This window comes from Myotis myotis, unplaced genomic scaffold (genome assembly GCF_014108235.1).
Source record: "Myotis myotis isolate mMyoMyo1 unplaced genomic scaffold, mMyoMyo1.p scaffold_m19_p_18, whole genome shotgun sequence".
Classification (NCBI taxonomy): Eukaryota; Metazoa; Chordata; class Mammalia; order Chiroptera; family Vespertilionidae; genus Myotis; species Myotis myotis.
In genome coordinates, this window is record NW_023416322.1 from 33,167,475 (window position 1) to 33,180,778 (window position 13,304).

The following is a 13,304-nucleotide window of genomic DNA, read 5'->3' on the forward strand; positions in this document are numbered from 1 at the left end:
GCGCTCCAAAGCTCAAGGCAGGGACTGAAAACCTTGCAGGGATTAGTAGCTCAGGCAGCCAGCCAACTTCATATGAGATTTTTTTTTTTTTTCAGAGCAGCTTTTTTGCATCCCCATCTTAAGCTGATGAATGTTGAAGCTAGAGACTCATTGACAAAACGTCATTCAACATCCCTGTCTCCCAGACATAACCCCCATTGATAACATGTATCAGAAACAGGTCTTATCAGCGAGGACAATCATAGTTCTTGAACATCAAAGGAAGTGGAAAAAGAAGGGCCTTCTTTATAGCTTCATTGAAAATGCTTATTGAGCATTTACAGTGGAGATAGTATGCACAGTGATTACAGGAGTAAGCTTCTACTAAGGTTTCCAGAACCTGAAATGGAAAGCATAGTGAAAATGTGAAGCAACGTTTCTGGATAAGCCAAAGATGTTCAGAAAAAGGATGGAATGAATGTAGTGTTTGGTTTGATAGGGAAGGATTCTGGGGAGTTAAAGGCAACAACTCTGACATTTACGCGTCCACCCAGGTAGAGAAATTATACAACCAAGTTTCTCTCTCCTGCTGATGTATCTCTAGCTTTATACATTGTTAACCAGTGCTCTCCTCCTTCAAATCTTGTCCCCTCTCACCTGTGTTTCGATTGCAGAAGAGTTTTCTCAAGTCACCTAAACTCAGCAGGTCCCGAATCAAATTTTTCATTATCTTTTAGCAAATGGACTGACGCTTCAACTTGACTTTTCTGCTCATTTAGACCATTTTATCTACCAGTCTTCCAGACCAAAAACCTTACCTCCATTTTCAATCCTTCCTTTCGTTCATCCTCTCTGCATATACGTCATCAAGTCCCGCTGTTCATGCCTTCAAACTGATTCACACCACTTTCTTCCCATTTACACCCCAGACTTCTATTACCCCACATATGAATAACTGCAGTGGCGTTTTAGCAGGTCTTCCTGTAATCATCCCCACATCTCTTCCTGAAAGTCTAATTTCTGACCTTTTGACAAAGATTTTGAATGTTGCTTGGCTAATCTTCCCAAAACAAAGTTTTCATCATGCCATTCTCTGCTCAAGTTTATAACGTTAAGTCCTGGTTCTAGTTGCCAAGGCCCTCGATAGCACCACAGCACAGTCTGGCTTACAGTTGGCCCTTCACACATGTTTTTTGAATGAGAAATGACAGAGGATAAGATGTAATGAGTAGGATGAAACTGGCCATTCAAATGCCCGGCAAAATCTCGACTATATCCCTTTACCTACAGACTTCTGATGATGCCGTTTCCTTTTTCTGCAGTCCCTTCCTTTGTCTCCATTCTAAGACCCATCTCAAATGCCGCTCTCGTCCCCTTTAACGACAAAGCCCATGCTCATCTCAACTTTTTTTTACAGTCACATTGAATTTAAGTCAATACCATTTAGTTTACCAACCAATTGTTCTCATGGTAGCATCCATATTTTCTCCCCTTCAACTAAACTGAAAGCTCCCTGAAGGCAGAGAAAAGACAGAGTTTGCATAAATTCTCGCTCATGGGTTGCTTGATGTAACACTACTGTAAAATTCACTTAAATAGCTATGAGTATTTAATAACCTAATTGGAAAGACTCTGATGGGTACTATTTTAAGGGATCCTGCTGATACCCATATGACTACAATCTATAGTTGAACTGGTTTTAAAGAAGTGCTGGGAAATGCTGTGTCAGTAATTAATGCAAAACACGATTGTTTCTGACATCTTAAAGATTTCCAGGCAGCACAGGGAAATCATGCTTGTGGTATTACCATAAAGCCTAACTGGTTTGATTGATATTCTTGCATTTCCTCATCTGCTTTACTTCTCTGCCATAACCACTTTTTTTTTTTTTTGGCATAGTTTTTAGTTTAGAACAGCTATTCCCAATGTCAGAACTAGGGCAATGAAACCTAATACAACTGGTTTGAGACATGGGGATTTTCCACATCTGATTCTGTTGGAAACTCCCAGCCCAGAATTAGGTCTTAGAAACACTACAATGCTGGGGGTACAAACGTGACTATGGTCCTCAGAGATACTTCCCAGGGCCTCAAATGTAGAGATCAAAATAGAGATAGTGCAAAGCATCCTGACCACAGTAATACTTAGGAATCTTGTTCCAAATTAGTATATCGTTTTCTCTGAGGTCAACAGTTTTATAAGTAGTTCTTTATTGGTGGGTTTTTCAATTTATCTGAAGAATTTCTGATCTTTGACTGAGATTTTACTCATACAGTTTAGGATACTTCTAATTCAGTGGTTCACACAGTGTGATTCCCAGACAGCAGCGTTATTAGCATGATCTGGGATTTGTTAGGGACGCCAATTCTTGGGCCTCACCCCAGACCAAATGAATTAGAAACTTGAGGAGATGGGTCCCAGCAATGTGCTTTAACAAATCCTCCAGGTGATTCTGATGCATGACAACGGTGGGAAACCACTGTTTAAATTCAACATGTTTACTTTGTAGATTAGGAAATTAAGGGCCAGAATAAGTGATCGGACCTAGGACATACAGTTGCATATATCAATATATTTTGAAGCAAAGTGCTGACATATAAAGTCAATAATTTATTTACTTCTTAATAGCTTGTTATGATATGTACCCTGCTCTCAAATTTTCCTGTATTATGTACCTTTGACAAGTTTTAGAAATAATCATTCTATTCTAAATCATCACAGAAGCCCTAAATCTCACCTTAATATGTTTTGCTTCACTCATAAATGTGTGGTGTGCATATGCATGTAAAATAATATTTTCCAAATCTTATATGGATAGGAATGATAAAGTTTTGAATTTGCAAGTGGGCCTTTTATAAAATTTTTCTGGGCTATATTTTATCTTCCCAATTTTCAAAGCTATTCTTATGACAAAGTAGGGGTTAGCAGCTGTAATGAGTTTTACTCGGAACTCTATTTTGCATTCTTGGTGTTAGGGCCAGAACATACACATACTTAGTGAAATCACACATGCAGAGTTCTGTAGCCTGTGCCGCCCAAAGCTCTAAGAGCTGTCCCCTCTCCCAATGGGGCTACTAAGATTTTGTTTTGGTGATTACTAGTAAATAAGAGAACAATACAATCCTATATGTGCAGCGCCCCACAACGTTTTAAAATTACTTGAAAATATTTTTATAATGTTAAAATAACAACAGTTGCTATTGTTTACTGTCAGAGTACTTCTCCCAAATCATCTCATTTAATCCTCCATAAGAAGTCTGGGAACTTCTTTGGAGCTGTCATTGAAGGCATTTGAACATCTCCAGGTTGGGGAGTGTGGGCTTAGATATACTTAGACTGTTGCTGGCCATGACCTCTCACAAGGTCAGGTTAATAAAATTATTGTCACTGGGAAGTGCCCTGCGCTGGGGGACTCCAGGTAACCGCCGGAGCTGTTTTCCTTCCTGTGAGAGGTGTCTGCATGCCTCTCACAACAAGAAAATTCTTTATTGTAAATGATTTGACACCTGGGTTCCTCCGAGTCAGAGCTCCAGTTTCCCTCCAGTCTTTGTGTGCATCCCAAGTTCTATTCCCAAGGGTGGGGTGACTTACAACTGTATGGTGTTGAATAAAACAGGGTACTAACTAAAGCCCGCGAAATTCCCAGCCCTAAATCTGCAGAGCAGCACTCCCTGACACTCTGGGCTCTTGCTCAAAGAAGCTAGGTCTTCTGTTCCAGAACCTGAAAGAGAATTCGGCGATGGTAATGGTAATCTACTCTCAGGTGACTACATTCTTGAAACAGCCCACTTTCTCTTCCATTGTCTTTAACATCTTGCTTAACCAGCTGCGGGTGATTGCTTTGTGCCATCTCTGAATTTCTAAAAAGAAAAGGGCAAATCATCCGGGGGTGCGAAACCTACCACCCACCCCCAACATCGCGAAGGGAGAAACACTTGCCCTTTTTTCTAGTTACTCCCAGCAGTCGAGGGAGAGGTTGCATTGAGCCTTCTAAAATCCGCCCTACGCGCGCCCCCTCTGGTTCATCCACTTTTCCTCCACGGCCGCCTCTGCAGCCTCAGGGCCTTTTAATGCGAGCACCGGACTGGATGGGAGAGGAGGTGGGGCTGCAGCGGGAGGGAGGCGGCGCGCAGCGGTACCCAGCGGCGCTGCCCAGCGGCGCTGCCTGGCGGCTCCATCCAGAGGACGTGGCACTGCCCGTGGGGAGAGGGGGAGGGGTTCGGCTTTCTCCGCCCCGCGCAGAGCCTCCGGACATACTGCAGGGCGGCAGGGAGGACCCACGCGGGAACTGATGCGCTTTCTTGGTGACATCTTAGCCGATGAAAGTGGCCTGGCAGCGGCCAGCGTCCGTCCTGCTTGCCACGGCAAACACGCGTTGAGCCAGATCTGTGTTACCCCGCAAGAAGCGGTGACCCGATTTGGGGAGGAGGGACGCACTCACCACCACGCATGCGCAGAGCCGGGCTGCGGCCTCCCGGACTACAGTTCCCAGAGGAACCTGCGGCAGGCGGCGGGAGCTTGAGCCGCTGACGCCATCTTGAAATCTGATCCTCTGTCTCCAAGCCTCAACGTCAGCGGCTGGCTGCCGCCCGGGCTCCGTGCACCCAGCCTGCTTTCTGGGAGGACGTGGAGGACGCGGGCGGCTGGCGGGAGGGACCGCCGGAGGAGACTTTGCAGGTTCCGCGCACGGCCTGCTCCGCTGTCACTTAGCATCGCCCTGAGGCGTTTCCGCGCTCGCGCCCTCCGAGGGGCGGGGCTGGCCGCTCCGGTACCCAGCGCTCGCGCGCGGAGGGCAGAGGTGACCCCCTGCCCGGTGGGGATCGCGGCGGGCTGTGCCATGCCGGCACGGAGTCACCGCGGCGGGAGACGGAGCGCGGCGCCGCGCCGGTGAGTGAACCCCGCGCGGCGGCAGCGGCCGCCTCGGGGAGGCTGGGAGCGAAGATGAAGGAGATCTGCAGGATCTGTGCCCGGGAGCTGTGCGGGAACCAGCGGCGCTGGATCTTCCACACGACGTCCAAGCTCAACCTCCAGGTGCTGCTCTCGCACGTCCTGGGCAAGGATGTCTCCCGCGACGGCAAAGCCGAGTTTGTCTGCAGCAAGTGCGCTTTCATGCTGGATCGGATCTATCGCTTCGACACCGTCATTGCCCGGATCGAAGCCCTGTCCATCGAGCGCCTGCAGAAGCTGTTGCTAGAGAAGGACCGCCTCAAGTTCTGCATCGCCAGCCTGTACCGCAAGAATAACGAGGACGCGGGCGCGGAGACCCGGGCGGGGAGCGGGACGGTGGACCTGGCCGGCTTGCCCGACGTGCGGTACTCCGCGCTGCTCCAGGAGGACTTTGCCTATTCGGGGTTTGAGTGTTGGGTGGAGAACGAGGACCAGGTTCAGGAGCTGCACAGCTGCCATGGTTCGGAAGGCCCAGGACACCGACCCAGGAGATGCCGGGGTTGCGCGACTTTGCGGGTGGCCGATTCCGACTATGAGGCCATCTGTAAAGTACCCCGCAAGGTGGCCAGAAGCATCATGTGTGGCCCTTCTTCCAGGTGGTCCACCAGCATCTGCACCGAAGAACCAGCACTGTCTGAGGTCGGGCCCCCGGACTTGCCAGGCACGAAGGTCCCCCCCGATGGAGAAAGCATGGAGGAAGGGACCCCGGGGTCCTCGGTGGAATCTTTGGATGCAAGTGTCCAGGCTAGTCCTCCGCAGCACAAGGACGAGGAACCCGAGCGAAGCGCAAAGGAGCTCGCAAAGTGTGACTGCTGCTCAGAGGAGCAGGCCCCGCAGCATACGTGCAACCCCAAGCTGGAGCTCGCTCTTAGCGTGATTAAAGGTCTCGATTATAAACCCATCCAGAGCCCCCGAGGGAGCAGGCTTCCTATCCCAGTGAAATCCAGCCCCCCGGGAGCCAGGCCTGGCCAGAGCGGGGCAGATGGCGTTGGTTCCGGTTTCCTTAGCAGGTCTTTGAAACCCCTTTACAGCACACCTGTCAGTTACTCCTTGGAGATTTCAGACCTGCAGGAGCTGTGGGATGACCTCTGTGAAGAGTATTTGCCACTCCGGGTCCAGGTATACAACATGGCTACACAGTGCCTTTTTAAATTATAGTTATCCGGCCGCAAGCTTCACATGATTTCTAAATGAAGGTTAATTAGAACATTAATCATCGAGCCCATTTTTGCTGCACCTTTCGCTCGTGTCCCAGTTAGTCTATGTGATTCACACTCAAATGATTTGCTTTCCACAATCCCCTTTGTAGCAACATCTATTGATGCCTTCCCATTAATTATCACAATTGCAGATAGAGATTTTGAATTCACTTTGACCCGATGAAAAGATGTAATCTTATGTCTGGCACTAGAAGTCTTCTCTCTTACACACCTCCCCTCCCCCTGTCTCCCTTCTTTTTTTGTTTTGTTTTTATTTTTTTAGATTTGTAGATGTTTTCTCCCATTCTGTGAGGGAGTTAGTTCTTCCCCAGGTAAGCTTCAAACTCATTAGAGGATAGGGTAAAGGTTTGGGAAAACTTATTAATTCACCAAAGTATTGTAGCATCTGGGCAATATTTATACTAAATTAATAGAGGACTGATGGTGACTTGCTCATAAAAGAGATTTGGGAATTCAAGTGTTGTCATTTAAAATGTCATTTAAGGAGAAAACTTCACAGCCAGTTAGTCTATTGAGGTTCTTTAGGAGATGTTTGATATTAAGAAAGGATTCATTATCAAGTAATAGAGTTTCTTTTTTAAAAAATTTCTTTATTGATTAAGGTATTACATGTGTCCTTATCCCTCCACAGTTTCATCCATTGTATTCTTGAGTGTCTAAATGATTAGAAGATAGGAGTTGATCTTAATTTGAGCTGTTTACATCTGGCCAATAGATTTCATGCCACTTTTTCAATTCAGCTCTATACAGGGATCTGACAAATGCTATTTTGTTTCTATAGCAACAGTAAATGCTAGATTAGTTAGCTTTGTGAAACATCTAGCGTTTTCTACTTGATACAGATTGTTTAGCGATACCATTATAAAAGTGGTCAATCTAGAAAGCATTTTTGGAAAGCCTGCTACAGTCACCATCATCCTAGAAATTTACAGCTTGATAAAAAAATGAAATTGTTGATTGTCACTTGAAATTTTTGAGAAGTAGTTTTAGTGTATAAAATTTGCATCACAATGACACATTTGTCAGAAACAGTACATATGAAAGTGTTAGAAAAAGTTTGATAATGCTTTCATTTGTATAAAATATTAAGTATTAGTGTGCTGACTGCTTGTGTGCTTCTTTTCTTTTGCTTCCTTTTCTTGGAGTGGAGCCTCACAGCTAAATTTGGGCTTTACAGTATTTGTGTGACCAGACATAGATGTCACAAATTAAACATGGTGTTTTCATATTAGGATCTAAAAGGAGACTGGGGCAGGGTGGGTGGGAAATAAGCTTATTTTACCCCCTCTCATATATGGTCAATATTATAGAAAAGTAAAGGCAGAAAACTGCAGGCAAAATGAGAGGAATTTTAAAATCCATATTTAATTAAAAATTCTGTTTGGTGCCTGCACTCAAAAAAATTTTGGTGTTGGAAAGGATTTTAAAGATCATTTCATGCAGGCCCTCAGTTGAGAGATCTGGAAAGCTCATAGTTTAAATACTTAGCCCATGCACAGCCAAAGATCCCTAACCATTCTCAGCCGAGGTCTTTTAATCTGTGTATTAAGTTACATTGCCTGGTATATGTTGAATTAAATAAGTACTTATTTTAAACAGTCTCTTTTCTATAACCTGAGGATTCCTTTAAACTGTTGACTGCATCTTTACATCAAGTCCCTTCACTAAATTTGGGCATTAGGAAAATTGATGTTTAAAACAAAGTATATGAATGACCTTTTCATCCATCACTTGGCTTACATTCTTTACTGTTTGTTGAATAATAAAACATCGAGAGGAGGGAGAGAATAACATGCAGCTTGAATTATGGCGTTTAATTACTATGCCATTTTCTCTAATAATTAAGGATGTGGGGGGAAATAGAAAGATAAACTGGGCTCAGGTGTTTGAAAATAAAATGTATGTTTTGGACCCCTAGTCTGTTCTTTAGGCTAGGTTGACTTTTATTTTATTTTATTTTATTTTAGGCCAGGTTGACTTTTAAATTCCCTTAGGCCTGTTGTGCTTTATGGCAGAGCCAGAGCCAAGTGGAACAAAGGCAGACTGGTTTTTGTCTATTGCTCTCAACAAATGTGGAAAGATTAGAAATAAATGTAAATTATTTTTGGTCGTCGTCCTTTTAGTTTGTAGAAAGGAAAAACCACAAAAGAATAAAATTTCCTTTAGTTATCTTCTACTACAAATATGAAGAAAGAGCAAGATTGTTCTGTAAGATCATTTTGATTTCTTTGTTTAATCCTCTACTTTCCCATTGATGTGCACTATTCAAATGTCACTATCACAGTGCCTTCTGATTACTTTTCTTACTGTCTTTCTCTTTGCTTTTTCCTTCCTTATGTTAAAGACAAACAGCAACAATGTCATTCTCCTGCTTACTAATTTTCTAATATTATGTAAGTTGGCTTATTTGCCTTGTACAGAATTTATGTCTGAATACCCAAGGTTGTCTAAATATCTAAAGAAAGGTTTGAAGCTTTATTCTAGCTGGCCATTATTCCTTCTTTATTGTCTGGCCCTGAACTAGAAGAGCTATGATAGGAGGGGTGTGGTTCCTTAGTAAACAGCAGTTCAGCTCTGGCCCACATGCAATTTCCTTTTCTGTGTAAATTCGAAGAGCAAATCTTTGCTTCAAGCTTTGCAATGCCAGGGTCTGCTCTTGTGTGACTATAGTAAATCATAGCTCTCATAGTTTAGCTACATAACCAGATCAGGCCCTTTGGAAGATGTGTTAGATGCTAGGCAAGATTAGGTCTTTAATTTTATGCTGGGTGATGATTCTTATGTATCTCCTCTTACCAACAATAAAATAGAAAATTACAGCTGTTTGAGATTAATGACTTGCTATTGTGAGGACTAGTAATGTGCCAAGAAAAATGCTGTTAACCCGGAAGACCTAAATTACTGTCTTTTAGCCTAAAGGTCTTACAATATACAACATTAGGCCTGGAAGCAATTCTCTTTTCTGATACTGGATTTGTCCTAACTGAGTTAAAAGCAACTTAATTAAAATTGTTACAACATGATTTTAGTAGCCGATAGTCTGGAGATTAACACTAATCAACCAAATCAAGTATTACTGAACTTCAGGCTCGATAAAATCTTCATAGGAGCGATTGATTCATGTGCTTGATACTTCACAAGGATTCACAAGCTCAGTTGGTTCAGTGGGGCTTTGCTAAATGCTTTTTTGGCACTTGTATTTGAAAGGACATTCTTCTGAGATGTAAAGTATTATGATTAGAGAAGAAACAAACAACATCTAGCTTGTAAGTCAGTAATTACAGAATTAGGAGTTTCCTATGATAATTTATGCCAAGATGGGTTCAGATGAGATCCAGATTCATTTGTACTCTTCTGTGGCCTTCTTGGCTTCAAAGTTGCTGCTGAAATATCGATATTAAATATCTATCTATCTGGTCTTATTTGTAAGAGAGCCACTAAAGGATTAGAACACTTTCCTGAGAAGGAGACGGGCCTATTTTTTGTTTGCTTGCTTTTTATTGTTCTTATTAAGCAAAAAACTTTTGGTCCCTATAATATTTTAGGCATTGTGATAGTGATTTTATATAGAGGTGAAAGGTACATTACCAACTTAAGTGCATTTGGTTAAATTGGAATCTTTTCCTGATTTCCTGTGTCACTTTGGTCAAGTTTCTTACCATCTCTAAGTTACCGTTTCCTAAATGTAGGGTGATATTGGACCAGATAATTAAAGTTTTCTTCATATCGCTAAGATTCTTTGGTTTAAAGGGCATAGATATAACCACAGTTCCTACCACTTTAAATCTGAGGCTATTTTTTAAAATTCTGTTACAGTTTAAATTTGAAACATATCGCCCTAACTGGTTTGGCTCAGTGGATAGAGTGTCAGTCTGTGGATTGAAAGGTCCCGGTTCAATTCCAGTCAAGGGCACATGCCCGGGTTGCCAGCTCAATTCCCAGTAGGGGGCGTGCAGAAGGCAGCTGATCAATGATTCTCTCTAATCATTGATGTTTCTTTCTCTCTCTCCTCTTTTCCTCTGTGAAATCAATAAAAATATTTTTTTTAAATTTTGAAACATATCTTATTATAGATATTATTGGAAAGTTGTTTTATTTGAGGAAATAAAAAGCCAGGTTTTGTAGACAAAGTTTTATCATTAAGTAAATGATAGTTATTTATCATTTAGAATTGTTGTACATGTCTATTAAATAGTTACATCTCCCATGTATGACATAATTCACATTGCTTCAGGACAAGGCTCCCTGTTATACCACAACAACAGATATCTCAATTTTTCTAGGAGTTGTTTTTCTTGCTTCTTTTTTCTTTCTCTCTCTTGCATCTGGTCCTGTTTGCTGTACTTTCAAAACATGCCTACCCATTTCTCTCCCCTGCCATTACTACCACTATAATCCAGGCTGCTCTTATCTTTCATCTACATTACTGCAGCAGCCTGCTACCTCGTCTCCTGTTTCTATTGGTGCTCCCCCACGATCCACTCATCACAGAGCTGCTTGGTGACCTTTTGAAAAATTAAATATGATTGGATTACTTTTCTGTTAAAAACACTGCAGTCCATTCTCATTTCAATTGGAATGAAATTCAGTTTCATTAACTCTCGTGTATAAAAGCTTTATATGATTTGACCCCTGCCTTCCTTTCCATCTCATCCTGTATTACTGTCTCCTTTGCCCCTTATGCTCTGTCCCTGTGCTATCCAGCAAGGTAGCCACTAGCCTTACGTGTCTATTGACACTTGAAATGTGGCTAATCCGAATTGAGATGTGCTGTGAGTGTAAAATATCCCCCTTAATTTCAAAAGACAGTATGAGAAAATGTAAAGTATCTTGTTAATCATTTTTATATTGAATGCTTGTTTATGATAGTATTTTGGATATAATGGGTTAAATAAGATATTTTATTAAAATTACATTCACCCATTTATTTTTACTTTAGCCAATGAAGATACTAGAAAATTTAAAACCATGTATATGGTCCATTGCATTTCTATTGGAAAGTGATACTATAGTCCCCTAGGCCTTTCTCTTTCCCAGGCTCACATCCACCCTCGGTCTCTTGCATTGGCTGTTCCCTCTGCCTAGCTTGTTCTGTAGATCTTTGCACACTGACCAACCAATTTAGGGTAACTTAATCACTTTATCATGCTCTCTATTTTACTGCATAAAGCTTGTTCCTATCTGATATTTCTTGTGTTTCTATGTTCCTTTATATGTAGCTCCCTTCCACAGTGCTTTATATACTATGGTATTTAACAGATGTGCTGGATAGTATGAGGCTCAGTGAGCAGAGGAGATAGTAATGCATGGTGAACAGAAAAATTGATAAATAGCACTGAAGGAATAGAAAAGATTTTTCTTCTGAAAACTTTATGCTCCCAGTTGCTGGCAGGAAGGGACTTAAGGTAAGCTGTAACTCCACTGCCTGCAAGGCAGTAATTAGAGGTCGAAAGTGTGAAGGAAAGAAAAAATGAATACCAGTTGCTTTTTTTCTCTTCCTCTAATGGGTTTATAATTTTTCTAATTGGAATGAGGTGGAATAGGGAGGGAGGAGGTGGAATTTAATACCACAGTGAATTCCTAAAGCTTTATTTTAGTAAGTACTCTTAGCTCATAATGAATATTAGTATAGTTCAATGAGTTCATCTCAGTCTGATTGATCATCCCATATATAAGTAATACATGTGTCTGCTTTTTACCTGAATTGTTTTGGTGAATTATTCTTTCTGTAAGACACCGTTTCCTCAGACCACTATGGATTTTTAAATTTATTTTAAAATATTTTTACTTTTTATTATCATTTTTTAAATCCTCACCTGAGGACATGCAGAGAGAGAGAGAGAGAGAGAGAGAGAGAGAGAGAGAGAGAGAGAGAGAGAGAAAGAGAGAGAGAAACATCATTGTGAGAGAGAAACAGTGATCCTCTGCCTCCTGCACATGTGGATGGGGACTGAACCCTCGATCCAGGCATGTTCCCTGAATGGGAGTCAGACCAGCAGTGGCAACCCTTCAGTGCACAGGAAGAAGCGCAACCAACTGAGCCACTCCAGCCGGGCTTACTTTTTATTTTGAAATAATTTCATGAGGGGGTTACATAGAACTCCCAGATTCATCAGTTGCCGAATATTTTGCTAACTTTGCTCCCATTGTCTATATAGACACATTATTTTTTTCATTCCTGAACCATTTGAGAAATAGTTGCAGATAATATTCATTTTTACACTGAATACTTCAGCATTTATTTCCTAAAGATAAGGACATCTCTTATATAACTACAGTATTATATGTTAGATAATTTTAGTATTGATAAAATACTATTATTTAATGTACAGTCCATATTAAAGATCTGCCAATGCCTCCAATAATGTGAGCAAGCATGCTATAAGAAAGATAGTTGGAATATAACTTTTCCTCTCTTAGGGATGACATAAGTTTGATCAGTGTGCCTTTTGAATTTCCTAATTGAAAACAGGATAAAGTGAATATATGATCATCATTTTTCTATTTTGAATGCTCCCCTTTCTTTAAACTCTGAATTAATTGCTTTAACTGAATAGCTAGCGTTTGTGTGAGTGGCTGGGAGAATTAGAGAGGGGAGCTAGAAAGTATAGTAAGAATGGAAATGAATCAGTACTCTTAATAAGGAACAGGACTATCTTCAGGAATTCATACTGATATTTCATGCAACAACCGGTTTTTCTAAGTCTCTAGCAAAAGATGCTAAAATCCTTTGATAAAATTTGTTGTTGACTACTTTTAACTCAAGTAACTTGTCTTGTTGCTTCTTCCTAGCCCATGACCCAAGAGTTATTCAAACAACAAAAGCTGAATTCAGATGAGACCATTATAACTCAACCGTCGGTACCTGAGTCCCACATGGCAGAACTCCAGGAAAAAATCCAGCAAACAGAGGCTACCAACAAGGTATGATCACCTGGTGGCCCTTGGAGATCCATCTCCTGAGGATGTGACTGACTCTAGCTGAGTCTGTTAACTTCTCTGAGTAGGACTTGGGAGATGGATAGTGTGTGTTTAAGTATAGTTCTTCTTTATTTCTCATCAGGATGTTAGCCTGTTCTGCACAGATCAGGTTGCAGGTGCCTTTTACGTATGTGATTAAAACGTGAATGCAGCCTTTAAATGTATAAGGTACCGAGG

General features: G+C 41.8%; 1 protein-coding gene across 23 annotated transcripts in view; it reads left to right on the forward strand.

Moving 5' to 3' along the window:
- Positions 1–13,304, forward strand: part of LOC118673634 (myomegalin-like) — a 141,694-nt gene that overhangs the window by 68,762 nt on the left and 59,628 nt on the right. For 10 of the 23 annotated variants that reach the window (XR_004973430.1, XR_004973431.1, XR_004973429.1 and 7 more), the window contains exons 1-2: positions 4,552–6,045; positions 12,939–13,070. Coding sequence is in view for 20 of the 23 variants with exons in the window: in XM_036344684.1 (XP_036200577.1) it covers positions 4,921–6,045; positions 12,939–13,070 (1,257 nt within the window). In the remaining 3 variants the exon portion in view is untranslated. Of the gene's footprint in view, positions 1–4,536; positions 6,046–12,938; positions 13,071–13,304 lie in introns of those variants that run through there. The other 13 variants (XM_036344707.1, XM_036344706.1, XM_036344692.1 and 10 more) reach the window with 4 other exon arrangements.